Genomic DNA, 18,040 nt, shown 5'->3' on the forward strand with positions numbered 1-18,040 from the left:
TACGGGCGGCAGAGAGGGGGACAGTGAGGCTCCACAGGCACTGCCGGCCAAAAACAGCCAGCAGAGCCTCACTCCAACCCCCTGTTCTCAGGGATGAGGTGCCCATATCCATCCCCCAGCTCCCTCTGCCCTGTCAGCAGCAAGGACCCGGCTGGCACCGCAGGAATGTGACAGCCCTGCTCACAGATGGGAAAACGGGGCCTTGGGGGAACTGGGTGCCTTCCCCAGCTCAGGAGCAGGGGGCTGGATGTCCTCCCCACACCAGGAGCGTTCGTGCCAGACTCCGGCACGCTCCCCCTCCCAGGTGAAGAGGGGTAGCTGCTTCCCACCCCACCCCAGGGGCAGCGCTTGAATGTCTGCGGGGAGGGCTGGGGCTGGAACTTACCCTCGGCTTTGCTGCTGCTCCTGCTATTGCACTTGAGCTCTCTGCAAAGGAAGGAGTGTGCAGGGTCAGCCCCACACGGGGGGGGCTCACGTAAGTGCCCCCCACCCTGTGCCAGTCCCTGCACGGGACGTACCAGCGGCTGATCCTCCCGAGCTGCCACGGCCGCCCGTCCCCGTGGGGCTGCGGGCGATGGGCAAAGGGGGGGAGGCTGCCTCTCATCTGGGGGACAGAGGGGACAGGTCTACGCCCCCCTCCCATCGCCAGCACCCCCTCCGCGGGGCGGGGGGTGGCGGGGGTCCTTCGGTGGCGCTGCCACTAGGTGTCCCCGGCGAGCCGCGCTCCGGACACGCGGGGGGGCTTCGCCCGAGGAGATGCTCAGCACCTCCCACCCCACACCCCCTCGGCTCCCACCCACCCCGAGCACAGCTGCAACCCCCACCCGCGGGGACATTGCCCGGGGCCACCCCTCCCCTCGCCGGGACGCCCCTCGGTGGCGCCTGCCTCAGTTTCCCCTCTTGGGAAGGTGGTATAGCGACGGTTGTGGTGGGGTGGCTCGGGCACTCACGGGTGGGTGACGGGCACCACGTGCCCACTGTACAGGGGCTGCAGCCCCTCTGTTCACCCCAAAATCCCAAGCCGGGAGGCTGTGCAGAGCCGGGGATCCCCCCTCGCCCTGTATCTCCCAGGCAGGGATGGACAGAACATCAGCAGCAAGATGTGCCACCAACCCCCCCTTGGTGCCGCACCCCATTTTTTGGGGTGAGGCCCCCAGCTACCTGTTCCGGGGGTGTTTGCAGTGCAGGTTCACTCGGAAGCTCCTGCTGTCGCCGTCGCTGCCGGGCTGGCGGGGGCCGGAGCCCTGGGCACGCGGGAACCACTCGGCTGGCGGGCTGGCACCGTTCTCCAGTGCGAGGGGCTGGCAGCCGACCGAGCTCCCATCTGCTCGAGAGAGACCCCCGCACATCAGCCCAGCGGCCCCCTCCCCTGGGAGTGCCCCTTGCCCCGGCCGCCCTGGGTGCCCGCAAGGCTGGGCACACCGCGTGCCACCCGCTGGCGCCTCCCCCTCGAAGCCACAGCCCACGGGGACACCGACGTTGTGCCCTTAGCCCCATCACGGGATGCCCAGGGTGGCGTTTTGGGGTAGAACAACCCTTTCCTCTCCACCGTGTCCATGCCTTGAACCGGGGGCTGCCCATATGAGATACCTACAGCATCTCCCACCAGGCTGTAGGCACACGTGTGCTCATCCACATGGATGTGCACATTGCACAGGCGTGTGCAGAAAGCTCTGGCCCCCCACTCTCCTGCAGAGGCACCCCCAGCCGCTGCCCGTGTGGCACAGGGGTGCACGGTGGAGCCCCTGAGTCCCTCGCAATCCCCCCGTGCCAGCACGTCCGCCTGTTTTCCCTCCCCAGCGCCGCGTGTGAATCCCTGCCGGTTGGCTCCCTCCCCCAGCACACACCCGCAGACACACACACGCAGCCGCTCGGCGTGATCCAGGCTCTTCCCGGTGTCTGGATTAGCGTGACAACTTATCAACAAGGCAGGGAAAGAGAATTCAAACCTGTCAGTCCATCCGCATCCCCCCCTTTCCCCGTCTCCCCGCCAGCCTTTGGGCGCAGCGCTGGCACCGCCGAGCTGCGGGCACCTCGGTGTAAAGTTACACCAAGGGCTATGTGGAGCAGGAAAATATGTGCTAGAAAGACCGGTCTCGTCTCTGCTGAGGCTGCTGGTGTGCCCAGGGAGCTGTCGGAGAGGAGGCAGGCAGGAAGGAAACAAACGGGAGGTTTTCCAGAACAGCCGCCGAGAGCTGGTCCCGGCGGCACAGGCTGCGCGGCTCCAGGGGAGGTTCGGGGTGTCGGGGGGTGGTCGTGGTGCCAACCCCAGCTCTGCGCCGCCGTCCCCCGCTGCGTCCGTGGAGCACGGAGCTGCGGCTGCTTCGGCAAACGCTGCGGGACGCCCGTGGGTCCCCACCGGGGCGCGGGGGTCTCTGGACGCGCCATCGCCCGCATTGTGCACGGTCGCCGTTGCCCACGTTCATCCCCGGCGTGCAGGGGATGCCGCAGGCGCTGGGCACAGGTCGCGGCCCTTACCCCACAGCACCGGTGCCCGGTCCGGCTCCGGTCCCACGGGGGGCCACGCGTCCCGTGACACGCGGGGGACACTCCGAGCGCCGGGACTCCGCCCTCGCCCCGTGCAAAGCACCCTCCACAGCGGGGACCACCTGCACCCCCCGAGCATCCACCCACCGCGGTGCGGAGCGCAGGTGGGAGCGGCGGTGGGGAGGGGGCTCCGGGGCGGGGGGGCAGCGGGGCGCACCGGGATGTTCGCCGCGCCGCCGCGCTCACTTTCACCTCCCCGCTCAGCCCCAGGCAGCCGCCACATGTTTCCCATTAGGCTCTCCGGACCTCGCCATTCCTGGCTTCCTCGCCAGGGGTAGGGCCTTTTTCCTTATTTTTTTATTTTCCCCCTTTAAAAAAAAAAAAAATTCTTTTAATTTTTTTTTTCTCCTCCCTGGTTACAAAACACCAGCCGAGACCACACAAGCGAGGAGGGACGGAGGGAGAAGGAGAGATAGAGATGGGCGCCGCGGGCGGGGGAGAGCCGGCCAGACCGGGTGCTGCGGCGGGGCCGGGGGGGGTGAGGATGAAGAGCGGGGGGATGAAGCGGGCGAGATTGCAGTCACCTCCGCTTCCCACCTCCTGACCCCGCAGCCCTGCAAAGATAACAGCCCCCGAAGACTGCTGACTCGCCTCGCAGAAATCCAATATCCTCGCCTGGTGAACTAATCGACTACCTGGGCTCCCACCTCCCCTGCCCGGGCTTAATCCTGCTGCTGCAAAGCTTTAATTAGTTTAACGGTTTCAGGCTTGACGGAGGTTGGCGGCGAGAGGAATCAGAATCATGGAATGGTTTGGGTTGGAAGGGACCTTAAAGCTCATCTCCTTCCAGCCCCCTGCCAGGGGCAGGGACACCTTCCACTAGAGCAGGCTGCTCCAAGCCCCGTCCAAGCCGGCAGGATGTCCTCCCACCTCCCCCAGTCCGCCCAGACCGGGTTCCCCTTTGGTGGAAAGGGTGCCGTGGAGTGGCAGCATGAGTGTGCAGGGGGCTGCGGGCGCCCCCAAGCCCCCCTAAGCTCCCCGAGGCTGCTGGCACCCAGCCCCGACCCGCAGCGCTGGCACAGGGCGGGCACGGAGGAGCCGTCTTGGCACCGGCGTGGCGGCGGGGGGATGGAGGGATGGCCCCGCAGGACACGGACGTGGTTTGGTGCCCGGCTCCGAGGCCACCCAGACGTCAGGGTGGGGCCGGAGATGCCACCGGGAGACAAGCAGGCGGCAGGGACACAGCCGCCACACAGATGGGGACACGCTGGCCCGACGCCTCCCACCCCGCCGGGGCGCCGTGCCCAGCCGCCCGCGGCGGCAGCGCTGGGGACGGGGCGTCCTCCCCATTGCCCCGCCGCCTCGGGGCTCCTCGGGCACCGCGGGGCGCTGCCAGGCTTTGGGGTGGCCCTAAGTACCCCCACACAGGCGCAGGGGCGTGTCCGGTTCCCGCTGTCACCCGCGTCCCGTGGGCACAGCCGGCATTCCCCTGCAGGGGTGCCCTACCTGCCCCCCGAGTGGCTTGGGGGGTGTCCCACTCGTGTCGCACGCGGGGACACCGTGGCGGTGCCTGTCCCGTGCACACTCACACTCACACACCACGGTGGGGGCACCACGGGGGTGCAACTCCCCCGCGCACCAAGCCCCCCACCCCTGGGGCATCGTGGAGCTCGTCCCCTCCGCGCCCCGTCCCTCGCACCCCCCTGGGCCCCTCCCAGGCGCCCCCAACCCCCGCCCCACCAGTTCCCCCAGCCCGTCCTGCGCCTGCTGACACCAATGGAAAATCCCCTCCAGTGACAGCTTCCTGGCAGGCGCTCGCCGAGGGTTTCCGTGTTCCCCAGCCAGCCCCCACTGGCCACCTCCTCCCTGAGCCACGCGGGGGGTCCCTCCGCCTTCACCCCCTCCACGCCGACCTCCACATCCCCTCTAATTCAGCATCACGGACCCCAAAGCACGCGGGTCCTGCTCCCTCCTCCTCCTCCCCACACCGCATCCCTGCCAGCACCCTGCTCTCCTCTGAAGTGGGGCACCCATCAGCGCCAGGGGTATTTGGGGTCCTCTCTGGGTACGACTGGCAGCTCCCAGAGCCCCCACCCACCCTGGGGACCCACCACCCTGGGACTGGGAGCAGGGCAGGAGCTGGGGGTTCAGAAGGGTGGGCACAGATGGGTGCTGGGGCATACAGTGCTTGCAGGCAGCCCTGACCCTTCCTTCAGCTGTCGCCCCACGGCTGGAACCCCGCTGTCACATCCCCCCTGCCGTCACCACGTCCTCCCGCTGCCCTGACTCCTCTGCCATGCTCTTAATTAGGAGATGGAGCAGATGGCGCCTGGGTTTCATCTTAGGTAACAGGTCCAGACGAGCGGCTTGGCCGCCAGTTCCCTTTGTGGGGCTAGGAGAGGTTTTTTGGGGTGCCCCACAAGCAGGGAGCTGGTGAGGGGCCCTGTGCCTCCAATGCACTGCGGGGATGCTGCAGGGGCTGCAGTGCCAGAAGGGATTGGCTGGCACGTGGGGCACACATACCTGGGTTCTGCCCTCTCACATCATCCCAGGCTATCACATCCTCAGGGCAGGCTCAGACACCTGCCCTGGCACTGGGAGGAGGGTCTGGGGCTATAAACACGGGGTGCCAAAGGTCTGGACATCTCCTCATAACCCAGAGCTGCGGGAAGGTGCCTGGGCACCTGCAGTCCCCCTGGTCCTGGCTACAGGGACCCCAGGGACACCCCCATGCTGCTGGGGACAGTGCTGAGTCAGGGGACATGGCCCTTCTCCTGGGCCTGGCTCTGGATGTGCCACTGGGGTCTCCTGGAGCACACCCCCCCTGACTGGTGGCACCCTCCAGACCTGGGGCTCCTGGAGCCGTGGCACCCTGGATAGGCTCAGCCCTCAGCACCAGAACGTGGCACGGTGCCCTTGAGGTGGGCAGGGGTGGGGAGGCCTGGCCAGGCTCCTAGTCCTGCTGCTGCAAGAAACCATCTCCCCTGCAAGGACCACCTCCCTCAGGAGAAACCATCTCCCCTGCAAGGACCACCTCCCTCAGGAGAAACCATCTCCCCTGCAAGGACCACCTCCCTCAGGAGAAACCATCTCCCCTGCAAGGAACATCTCCCTCAGGAGAAATGATCTATCCTGAAACGACCACCTTCCATGCAAGGACCATCTTCCCTGCACGAAACCATCTCCCCTTAACAGCCACCTCACCTGCAATGGACACTGACCATCTCCCCTGCAAGGACCCTCTCTCCTGGAATGGCCATTTCCCCCATAAGCCATCTGCCCTGCAAGGACTCTCCCCTTCAAGAACCACGTGGCCTTCAAGCACCATCTTCCCCACAAAGACCATCTCTCCTGCCACGACCATCTTCCCTGCAGTGATCATCTCCCCCACGAGAAATTGTCTCTCCTGCAAGGACCATCTTCCCCTAATGACCATTCCCTCTCCAACGACTCTTACCCCTCAAAGACCACCTCCCTGTAATGCCCATCTCCCCCGCAAGAAACCATCTCCCCACAACAACCAACCCCCCTCCAGCGACCATCTCTCCCAGCAACCATCCATCCTGCCAGTCAGGAGCCCCTTCCCTCGTGCAAGGACCCCCCCTACCACCCCCCAAACGTGGGTACCCGCTGCCCCCGGGTGCTGGGGGTGCTCAGGTGACCCTTGTGGCATCGCCCAGCAAGGATGCAGCCCCCAACTCCCTTGGTCGTGGAGGGGTCTGACTCCCCTCCCTGGCTTGGAGGGGCTCGGGAGGGCCGGGGAGCGGCTGACAGATGGACCGCAGCGATGGTGGCACCTCGGCCGGCTGGAGCCCAGCGCCGCAGTTCAGAGCTAGCAGGGAAACGGGCTAAATTTAGCTCTTCCCTCGGTGCCAGCTTTGTTCCCCCGCCCCGTCGAGCCGGCGCGGGAGGCGAGCAGCCTGCGGGCCCCCTCCTCTGCCCTCTCCCTGCCTGCAGGAGGACACGGGACACACCAGCACTCCTCCCTCGGGGTGCCAGCTCGGGGTACCGGGCGCTCCCCGGGCTGCCGGCTGCGCTCGCCCGCGGTCTCCGTGCGCCGGCCGCTCCCGGCGGTGCCCCGGGGGGCTGTGCCCGGCGTGGGGAGCGCACCCCAGGGCCCCCGCAGTGCGCTGGCAGCCCTGAGGCTGCGCAGATGGTCGCGGCCCCCCTCCCCGGGCTCCCTGTTATAGCCACAGCATGAGTCACAGCCCCGGTGTGTCCCTGCCCAGCGCCGGCCACGCCGGGTCATGTAACACCCGCGGCCGCGCTGGCGCGGAGGGGGCTCCGCCGGCAGCCCACGCCACCCCGGCCCCAGCACCGGCACCCTGGGCAGCTGCAGAGCCCCCCGACGCGCTGCTGGAGGCCGCGGGGGTCGCAGCGGCGATGCCCCCCGCTCCCCGCCGGTGCGCTGCGGGTTAACGCCAAGCGGAGCGGGGATCCTGCGAGGCCAGTAACATTTGGAAGGCGCCAGATGGACGCGTGCCCATGCCGAAAGCTCGCTCGGCACAGCCACGCTCCCCCGGCGCTGGGGCTGGGGGGCTGCCCAGGGCAGCACAGGGGCGCCCGCCGGGAGGGGAGGGCGCTGACAATGCGCCCACCGGGGTCCCGGGCCCGCCGGTGCCCACCCACAGCCCACGCCGCGCACCGGAGCCGCCCGACCGCAGCCCCATCCCGCAGGCGATGGGGTGACGGGGTCCAGGTGCTGACACCGCGCCGGGGGACCAGGTGGGGACCGAGGGGAGGTCTGGGTGGGGGGAGAGCAGCCAGTTGCCTCCCTTGGCCAATTTTAGAAACTGGCTAGACAAGAAAAGCAGAATGAGCCGGGCAGGATTAACGGCCGTGCTGGTGTCAGGGTGGGTTTTTTTCTTTTTTTTTTTCTTTTTTTTTTTTTTTTCTTTTTTTTTTTTTTTTTTTTTTGTGGGAGGCACACATGAGTTGAGCGGAAACTCCTGGCTGTGGATCCCGTTTCCTGGGAGATGCGGCCGGCTGGGGCCGAGCTGGGATGTGGGAGCCACTGGGGATGATGCCAACACCGGCAGGATGGGGCAGGGGTGTGGGGAGGTGGGGGCAGCCCCTGCCCCATCACCCCGGCGGCCTGGCACCCCGAAATACGTGAGTATGGAGGTGGTGCACCCATAACAGGCCTGAATGTGCACAAGATGCAGGTGTGAGCACATGCGGGTGTGTGCACAGGTACACGCACAGGGGAGGATTTGCACACACGCGTGCAGACAGGCCTCACACAGGTGCACCCACGCACACCCACAGTCCTGTGGGCACACACAGGTACAGAAACACGTGTGGGCACCAATGGGCACACGGGTGGGTCACGCATGTGCCAAACATGTACAGGTTCACACACACAGGTACAGGAACACACACAGGCTCTGGTGAGCGCACTGATGGGCGCACACCTGTGTTACAGGTACACAGACAGGTGTGCCGGCACCTGGAGAAGCAGCACCCACCTCTGTGGCACAGGATCACACCTGCTTGGAGGTACAACGCCCCATGGCAGCACGCATGAGCTGCAGGGACCCCCCAGGCACCCAGCGTACCAGGACAGCACTGCCCACCCCCATCCCATACCCTGGTGGTGGCAGGGGAAGCCGCTGGGGTTTGACCCAAAACACAATTCACCCTCCCCCCTTGAGAGGCCACGGTGGTCCCCCAAAATCTGGGGGTGTGAAGAAAGGGTCTGCCAGTGCCACACAGCGGGGACATGGATAGCGACGGGGAAACTGAGGCAGGAGCAGGGTGGGCAGTGCCAGGGGTGCTGATGGGAACAGGGAGCTGCAGCCAACTATTCCAGAGGTCCTGTGGTGCCCCAGCCCCAGGCTCGGCTCCCACTCAGCTGCCCCCATCTCTGGTTACACCGCGGCTCAGGCTCCCCGGGGAGGGGGATTGGAGCAGCCAGGTCTCTCTGCACCCACCCACGCCGCACTGGCACCCCCGAGCCAGCCCCTCGGAGCACACACACCTCCAGACACACCGATGTTTGCTCTCCCCCCTCGCCGGGGAGCTCTCCATTAAAATTGGAAGAACACAACTTGCCGGCAGAGCCCCGGCGCGGATCGTACACAGCCTGTCACTCACACATCACTTTGTAGATGCCCATAAATTGCTTCATTACCTCTTCTAATTGAGGAGAACGCAGCTGCTGTGGGGCGGTGACGGAGCGCCTTCCCTTTGAAGGATGCCTCGCTCGCCAAAGACGGGTCCGGCAGAGCCGCAGAGCCCCACCAACATCCCAATAATAATAATAATAATAGTAATAATAACCATAATGACAGTATCCAAGCAAAATCCCCTGGAAAGGGCAGTGGGACTCACATGTGATGGAGGGAGGGGGCTGAGGGGCTTGGTGGCCCTGTACTGGTGGGGAAACTGAGGCACAGGGAAGGATGCACCACACACATGGAAAGGGCGGGCATGGAAAGCCCCGCATCACATTGGGACCCTGGAGGGGAATATGGTGGTGACAACATTTAGGGAAGACCCAAACTCAGGGGATTGAGCATCTCCCTGCCTGCAGATTTGGGGGGCCAGGAGAATGCACAGCACCACCCAAAACTCCCTGGAGAACTTCCCACCCTGCTCAGGGGCTTCATTCTCCCATCTTGGCCGGCACGACACCGGGGGTCCTGCCACCCCCTGGTGCCCCGTTCCCCTGCACCCCATCCCCGCGGGGGCCCCCCGTCTTTGTCTGGCGGCGGCGGGCGGCTGCGGCTGGGCTCGGTCCCCTTGCAGGATACTGCAGAAGGATTTACTGTATTGCAGCTTGTGCTGGCTGCAGCCCAGCGCACAATAGATTAGCTGTAGCCCAGGGCAGCACGTTGCGGGGGAAGGAAGGTGGGATTCATCCGGCTGCAGATTGCAGGGCATTTGCTGCAGTATCCTGCAGGATCCGGACACTCGCTCCGGACACCCCAGCAACCTGCTGCAGCCTGGCACGGGGACCTCGAGGGACTCGTGCAGCCCCCTCCTCATCCCCTCCACCAAATTCTACAGCAGGAACGTTTCTCGTGGCCACACGGGCTGGGGGACAGCCTGCTTGTTCCCTGTCCCCACCTGGAGGTCCACAGGGGCTGCAGTCCCCAATGGCACACAGGTGCTGCACAGGGGGACACCGGGGCCCCCCTCGCTGGGTGCGACGGCACAAAGCTGGTGCAGGGAGGGAGCCAGGGACTGCAAGCAGCACTAATTGATCGCGATTAATTCAGCTCCTACCTCCTCGGGTGGCAGGAGAGATGCTGAGACACAAGTGCAGCCCACAGAGCTCCCCAAACAGGCTCTGCTCTCCCCTGTGCCCCCCTTCCCCCCTGGGGGACCCACGCGGCCAGTCCCTGCAGGTGGGGGGGTCTCTGGTGGGTGTCCAGCTCCTGCTGCTGCCTCAGAGGTGCTGGGGATGGGTCCTTGGTGTGGACCCACATTCCCGGGGTGCTGTTTGAGGAAGAGGGTCCTGCTAGCACACCACCGTGTCCCCCTGAGATGCAGAGATGGCACACAGGGAGATGATGCTCAGGCGATGGCACAAGGGAGCAGATGGGCCAGGGATCACTGATGGCCTCGTGGTGACACCGTGACATATCCAGCATGTCACCAGCCAGTGGGTGCAAACCAGGGGATGCAGGAATGCTGCTGCCACCTCCTCCAGTAGCCAGATGCCACCCCACTGGGGATATCAGGCACCCTGTGGGCTCCCCGCAGGCGCCGCGGGCGGGGGGACCCCGGTGACCGTCTGGATTTGGAGGGGTTTGGAGCCTGCAGATTCCGGCTCCATAATCCTACGTGGGATGCAGTTTCCACAGCAACAGCGGGTCAGAGGGCAGCGAGGGGAGCCGGCTGCTCCGCTTGGGATTGCAATGCTGCCGCCGCTGCCGAGCGCCGCCGGGCGAGGTGTCGGGGCGCGGTGTCGGGGCGCGGTGCCGGCTGGACCACGGTGGCGAGGGCGGGCGGCGGAGAGGGGCCGCGGGGGCGGCCGGGCTGGTGCTGCCGGGGAGGCGGCAGAGGCTCAGTGTGGCGTTGTCAGCAAAGATGTCACTAATTGTCTGCAGGAGCAGCAAACTCTCGTTAACCCTTGGGCAGCCGGCGGCGGGAGCGCTGGCGGGGCCGGGGGCACCCGGGCAGCCACGGCCGAGTGTCCTGGGCCCCTCCACCTCTGCCACCGCCCCGCTTGCACGGCTCTGGGAGGTCACTGCACCCACCTGGTCCCAGCGTCACTGCTGGGACACCAGCGTGTCCCCGCTGGTGACCGTGGGCAGCCCCCTTGTACCGTGGGCTCTGGCTTTGTCCCCCTTGCTGTGGCTGCGCCCACCCTGGGCAAGCAGGAGCACAGAGGTAAATGCTGTGCCAGGGCCATTGGGCAGGGTGACCTCCATCCCCGGCCACTTCCATTAACACCTCCTCTACCTCCATCCATCTCTACTCCCAGCCACCGTCCCCACGGGCACACCCAGCGAGCTCAGGGCGTGCAGAGGGGTGCCCGGCACCCCACCATGGCCACCTCCCAACTCACACCACACTCCACACCTCACCGCGGCTCCATCCTCGTGGGAAAAGGACACACGAACGCACGGTGACACTCGGGCACGAGGCATAAGCACCCACCCTGCCCCGGGAGGTTTGGCCAGGGCTGGCACAGGCGCAAGCACCGGGGCAGAGGCAGAAATGGCTTTTCCACCTCTCAGCCAGCTCCAGGTAGACCTGGAAGCGCTGCCGGGAAGCGCTGACGTCGGCAGGAGCGGGTGGGGGCGGCGGGGGAGGCCGGGGCCGCCGGAGCGGGGTCAGCAGAACGCCTCCGGCTCCGCTCGCCCCTGCCAGCCGTTCCGCGGACCTTTTGTTCCCACTCCGCACCCTTCCCAGCACCTCCTGCTCCCGGGGCTCCTACCCGGGGGGCCAGGGCAGGGGTCCCCTCCGATCCTGTGGCTTTTGGTGAGCAGGATGTGCCCAGCGTGGCTCGTGGCACAGGGACCCAAATGATGAAGGGGACGTGGGCACATCCAGCCCCAAGGTGAGGGGACTGAAGGAGGTTGTGGGGGCTCTGTGTGGGGGATCTGAACCCAAACCTAAAAACCTGACCCCCATCTCCCTGACAGCCCTGGGGGGTGAAGGGGAGGAAGGTAGCATGGCTTGGCATCCCAGGGTCCCGGGACATCCCCTGGAGCCTGTCCCGAAGTACAGCCAGCCTGGTGAGTTCAGTGAAGGGGATGGATCCTGCACGGCAGTAGACAATGTGTACAAAACCAGTGCTCCCACTGCAGGCAGCCACTGGGACTGGGAAAATGCAGGGCACAGCCTTCTGCCCCCCTTCCTGGTACCCCAACAGCCCGGCAGCACACAGGGACACAGAACTGCTGGCTGAAGCTCATCCTGCACGGGGACAGCACCAGGGACCCCAGGAGAGAGCCCAGCTCCCCCCCCAGCCGCCCTGGTGCCTGGGAGGAGCCGGGCTGGGCAGGTCTGGACACGTCCAAGGACTCTCCCAGCCTCCAAGGACTTTCGGCTGGGATTTCCTGTGAGGGATGCAGGTCTGCAGATGTCACAACACTCCGGGATTTCTGCTCCATGAGCTCCTTGGACCCACACTCATGTTAGCCTCGTGGGTGCCCATTGGTGGGGAACCCTTTTGCCAAGGCTCCCAGGGCAGCACTGTCACACTGGGACAGCAACACCCTGCCCAGTGTGGCTTCCTGCTCCTGCAGGGCATCCTGCAGCTGGCACTGCCTCCAAACAGCTCCTCAGTGCAGCCCTGCCTGGGGGCCTCCTGGTCCCTGACATTCCTTCCATCCCTTCCAGCTGGAGTGCAAACACTCCCCTGGATGCAAATTCATCCCCCTGCAGGGTGCAAACCCATAGCTGGTGAACCCCTCCCCTGGATACAAATCCATCTCCAGACACAAACCCACCCCTAGATACAAACCCATCCCTGGGTGACTATTCATCCCTGGATGCAAACACATCCCTGGGTGAAAATTCATCCCACTACAGGGTGAAAAGGCACACCTGGGTGAAAATCCATCCCGGAGTGATAATTTATCCCTAGATGCAAACTCATCCCTGGGCCCAAATCCACGCTGGACGCAAATCCAGCCCCAGGGTGCTGCAGCCCGTTCCACTGCCTTTCCAGCAGCAGCCCTGTCCTTCCCCAGCTGCCCCAGCCCAGCCCAGGGTGACTCTGTCCCCCCAGCACTGCCACCAGTATCCTGCTGCCGGCCGCGCCCTCCGGATCCACAGACAGGTCTCTTCCCCCAGGCTCCCTGCTCGGTGTCTGGCTGAGCTAAGCGTATTTAGCGCTTTTAATTGTTCTTAATAAATCAATCCCGCCAGCCCCTTAAATCATTTTTGTGGCTTCCCTCGCAGCCGTCCCCGCGGCCGTGCCGGTGTGGAGCCTGCTGTCTGCAGCGCTGCCGGGGACGTGGCTGGGATGGGGCGCTCAGGACACACCCAGCCACCCCAGCAGCCACCCCGCTGCTCCTCTGGGGCGGTCAGGACACAAAACCCACCCCAGCAGCCACCCTGCTGCCCCTCTGGGGCACCCAGCCACCCCAGCAGCCACCCCACTGCTCCTCTGGGGCACCCAGCCACCCCAGCAGCCACCCTGCTGCCCCTCTGGGGCTGTCAGGACACAAAACCCACCCCAGCACACACCCTGCTGCCCCTCTGGGGCTGTCAGGACGCAAAACCCACCCCAACAACCACCCCGCTGCTCCTCTGGGGCTGTCAGGACACAAAACCCACCCCAGCACACACCCTGCTGCTCCTCAGCGCCCGGAGCTGCCCGAGGGGGCTCTGCCTGCTGGGCAAGGGGCCCCATGCCTCAGTTTCCCTCCCTGCGAGGGGGAAGCTGCTCGCCCAGCTGCACCAGCTGCTCGCCTTCTCCCTGCTGTGTGGGTTCAGTCACCCCAGTACCGCAGTTTTTGGGGACACCGAGGGACCAGAGGTCCCTTCTCTCACTCGCTCCTCCCCTCAGGGCCAGGTGCTGTGGGAGCAGAGATGGTGACAGCCGATGTCACCCATGTGGCACTGCTGTCCCAGCCCGGTGTGTGAGAGTGCCTGGGCAGATGTGCCCTGTCTTCCAAGCCCCTGGTGCCACTGTGGACCCCAGGGACACGTGCCATCCCCTGCCATGCCCAGCCCGTGCTGAGACCCTGAGGGCACAGGGTGAGGCCAATCCAGCTCGTGACACCCAAGTGGGATCAGCGCAGGCCCCAGTCCTGGTGACTTGCTGAGGCTGGGATGATGCTGTCACCCAGCTGGATGACAACACTCCTCTTTTGGGGTCACATTACATACCCCACACCATCCTGAGCACCCTGCAGCATCTCCCAGCGCGCCCAGCCCCACCTCCTGCTCCATCCCACCATCCAGCAGTGCATCCTCATCCATCCTGCCAGCCAAGCCCACTGCACCACTCAACCCTGCATCCTCCTTCATCCCACCACCCAATCCTGCATCCTGCACCATCCCACCACACAACCCCACATCCCATCCATCACCATCCCACCAACCACTCCAGCCCTGCTGACATTTCTCACGGAGAGGAGGAACACCCAGCACCCAAGTAGGATCAGCGCAGCCCCCAGCCCTCTCCAGGCTCTCAGGGCTCAGAGTTGCACAGGGTGACAGTGACACCCAACTAGATGGCAACAGTCCTATTTTTGGGAACAGACTTTGCACCCCACCCCATCACCAACACCCTGCAGCACCTCCCAGGGCACCCTACCCCGCATCCTGCTCCATCCCGCCACCCAAACCCACACCCTGAAGCATCCCATCACCTAAACCCTCATCCCACCCATCACCAACCCCACATCCACCATCCCACCGACCCTCCAGCCCTGCTGGCATTCTCCACGGCAGAGATGAACACCCAGCACCCAGGATGGCTGCCGGGGACATGTCACCGAACAGACTGTGCTGGCTTTGGGCAAAAAACAAACCCGGCAGGGCTTGGAGGGAGAGAGCTAACCTTGACACAGTTGCAGCAGTCACTAATAGCAGGCAATATGCCTGTTCTTGGGGGACTGTTGCAGTTGCTAAGATACTGGCAGCCGTGTGAATGGAAATGGGTCAGTAAACCTGTGGAGAGATAGTGTGACACTGTAACCGGCACAGCTGTTGCAGCCTACATCGAAATCCCACCCTTTCAATATTTATCACTCTCCGCCTTCGGTTCCTTCCTCCCAGCAATTTTTTCCACGTTGGTTTTGCCCGGGGTTGGTGAAATCACCCCGAAGACTTTAATGAGATGAGAGGTGGTGGAGCGATGGGATGGGGTGGAAAAGGCAGCGTGCAGGGGGTTGAGGAGGGAAATTAAAGCCCCCACTTTGGGTGGGTGTCTGTCCCCCCCTCCCGCCCCGCTCCATGAGCAGGATGGAGGCAGTTCTTGGAGAGATTTAACAGGAAACAGGCTATAATCCCCCTGGTAGGAAAACGGGTGAAAAGGTCAATTTACTTCTGTCCCTGGTTTAGGCACTGTGGTGAAATTACACACTTGCAGGAGCCGCTGCGCATGGCTGGGAGAGGAGGGAGCGGCGCCTGTGTCCGTCCTGGCTGTCCGTGTGTCCGCCCTGCCTGCTGCACGCCCTGAGCCTTCCCAAGGCACCCCGACCACCCCAGCACTCAGGTGGCCCAGAGGCAGCACCCAGGAGCCCCAGGGCAGCGCCCCTGTGGCCCCACAAGTGCCATCCATGGACCCCACAGCCCATCCCGTGCCTCGCCCCACCAGGGCCCCGCGTGCCCACAGGTGCCCAGCCCCGACCTCAGTGCCCCAGCACATCCCCACGTCCTCCAACCCCTCCCCAAATGCTCCAGCACCCCCTAAAATGCTCCAGCACTGCCCCCATGCTCCAAATTGAGTCTCAATGCTCCAGCACTTCTCCAGCATCCGTCCAATACTTCGGCATCCCCACCCCAAGCACTCCAACATCCCAAGTGTTCCAGCATCCCCTCATATACTCCAGCACCCCCAGGACAAATGCTCCAGTATCTCTGTAAGTGCTCTAGCATCTGCCCAAATAGTCCAGCACACTCACCCCAAAAGCTCCAGCATCTCCCCAAACATTCCAGTGCCCCCACAACACCAAGCCCTGATGCCACCACCCCCTGCCCCACGCTGGGCTCAGCTCCCCGCTGCCTTCGGTGCTGCCACAGCTCAGCCGGGGCAGGAAGGGTTGGCCCTTCCTCCCAGCCGGGCCCTGGGAGCCGGGACACAGCCGCGGGAGGACGCTGTGAGTGTCCCTTGTCCCCTCGTCCCTGCCCCCCGGCGCTGTCCAGGTGCGGGGCAGGCTGAGCTGTGCCGGCTCTGGCCGGGACCCTGCTGCAGGGAGGAGGGTGAGAACATCTGGTCGCAGGGAAGAGGGACAAGTCCAGGGAAAAATGCCGAGCTCCTGGAAGAGGCCCTCCCCGCCGCGGCTGGGGTGGAACAAACCTCAGCACCCCTCCTGCGCCACAGCTGCACCGGGGAAGGGAAACTGAGGCACGGTGAGGCCAGACAGTGAGATGTGGGGTCACGGGGCAGCGGGGTCACCCCCAGCTCCCAGGCTGGAGGAGCATCGCCCATGATTTACAGCCCAGGGTCTGGCACCCGGGGGGCGGCAGGGAGGGAAAGGGAGGCTGCAGGGAGTGAGGGGAGCACCGAGATCTCCTCCTCCCAAAGACGCTCCCTGCCACCCCCCCGCAGGTGGCTGGAGCAGAACGGTTGATATGGAGACAGGGAAGCACAGACTGTCTGGGTAAGGTGACATTCGACAGATGCCAGGTTCAGACTCGCTCCAGCCAGTATTCCCACCCCCTCCCCGCCTGCCTCCAGCCCCCACGCAAAGGCATCTGCGGGGGGGGGCGGCTGGGCAGGGGCAGGTGGGGCAGGGGAGCACCCTGCCATCTGCCGGGGGGCGAAATGCCCCCCGGCCCCATCCTGAGGTACCAGCACCCTGAGTGTCCCTCGCCAGGCAGGCACAGCCGGAAGATTTGGGGGACACAAGGAAAGGATCTCCCCCCACCACCCTGACTGCAGACAGGGCAATTAGCTGATGCCTAAGAAGAAATGGTCCAACTTCGGGGGGAGCACAGGCTTTGCACTTCCCACCCAGGCAGGCTGACACTGGGCATGACAGCCCCTTGTCCCCAGGTTCATTGCCCAGGAGGGGTCCCAGGCTGCCAGACCCCCCCCCCAGCTGCAGTCCTGTCCCTCTGCCCCTCGGCAGGATCCCTGTTGCCTCTGACCCCTCCAGGCTGGAGATCAAAGGGATGCTGGAGGGATTTCTGGCATGCAACCCTGCTGCAGGCGGGCAGGGAGGGACAGGGCAGTGGCACAGGACAGGCACTCCCTGCACCCACAGCAAGGCTCCTGGGCTGCAGTGAAAGCACTGGGGCCATTTGGCAGGGAGGGGAAGGAACAAACACGGTGGGTGCAGCACTGGGTGGGGGCAGCCCCCAGCAGATCCCCCCCTGGCAGTACTGCACCCCCAGACCCTCGGGAGCTGGAACGGCTCCTGGGGTCCATTGAGCAGGATGAGGGGGGCTGCCAGCCCACACAAAGCCCCTCCAGCCTCTCCCCGTGCCCCCGGCTGCTGCTCCCTGCTGACCCCCTGTGCGGGGAGGTTGGGAACTGCTAATGAGCTCTGAGCTCGGCCCTTTCCCAGCGCCCCGGGCCCGGCTGGCCCCGGCAGGTGAGGGTCAGCCTCAGGGACTCCGTGCTCTGGATTGCTGGAAACGGGAGGCGCCTGGTGAGGGGCTGCAGAGCCTCCCGCATCGGTGGGATGGGCTCCAGCACTTGCTCCGGCTCCTCTGTCTCCTCTCCTCACCCTCTGTCTCCCAAACATCCCCAGTCTGCCCCACAGCGATGCTTGGCACAGCCCCAGCTGGACACGGCACTAACCTGGGGACAGATGAGGGGACACAGCCCCTCTCCCTCCTGCTCCCTCCACTGCATCTCCCACCTTCTTTCTCCTCTCTGCCCTAAAGCCAGACAGATTTCACCGCTCTGCTGAGCTCCAAACTCCACTTCCAGATTTTCAGAGCGACCTTCTGGCTACCTGGATCCGGCACTGCAAGATGCCCTCTCTGATCCCCCCTCCCCTCCGGCCCCCAAGCATCCCCGGGGGAGCCAGGGCTGGATGCAGCCAGGAGCGGGATGCAGGGGGAAGCTAGGGGTGGCCGAGGAGGAGGAGGAGGAGGAGGAGGGAGAGGTCGGGCTGCACCTGGATGCAAGACCAGCCTCAGGAGGCTTGGGTTGTTGTGTTTAATCCAGCCTGGCCCAGGGAAAAGCAGGAGTGTGGTCAGAGAGAGCCTGGCAAACCCGTTGCACGTGTGGGAGGTGCTGCCGAGGTACCAGGAGCAGCCTTTGACCTCACTGCCTACACGGAGAGTCCCCAGAAGGGCCCCTGCTCTCCCTGGGACACTGTTCTGTAGGGATGTGCTCACTCCCCAGGCTGCTCTTGGCTCCCCAAGCCCAGATTCTGCCCCAGGGGCAGGCAGGGGTCTGTGGGACCCTTGTGTCTGGCTATCACCGACCACAGATAACCAGGGGGAAGGGGGAGGAAAGAAGGGA

General features: G+C 64.9%; 1 protein-coding gene across 2 annotated transcripts in view; it reads right to left on the minus strand.

Moving 5' to 3' along the window:
• AHDC1 (AT-hook DNA binding motif containing 1) overlaps positions 1-18,040 on the minus strand; it is a gene marked incomplete at its 5' end in the record, with an annotated part of 47,912 nt that overhangs the window by 5,295 nt on the left and 24,577 nt on the right. For both annotated transcript variants that reach the window (XM_084222836.1, XM_084222835.1), the window contains 2 exons: positions 386-426; positions 1,162-1,324. In XM_084222836.1, coding sequence (XP_084078962.1) covers positions 386-426; positions 1,162-1,324 — 204 coding nt within the window. The remainder of the gene's footprint in view (positions 1-385; positions 427-1,161; positions 1,325-18,040) is intronic.

This window comes from Fringilla coelebs (genome assembly GCF_963513975.1).
Source record: "Fringilla coelebs genome assembly, chromosome: 28".
NCBI lineage: Eukaryota > Metazoa > Chordata > Aves > Passeriformes > Fringillidae > Fringilla > Fringilla coelebs.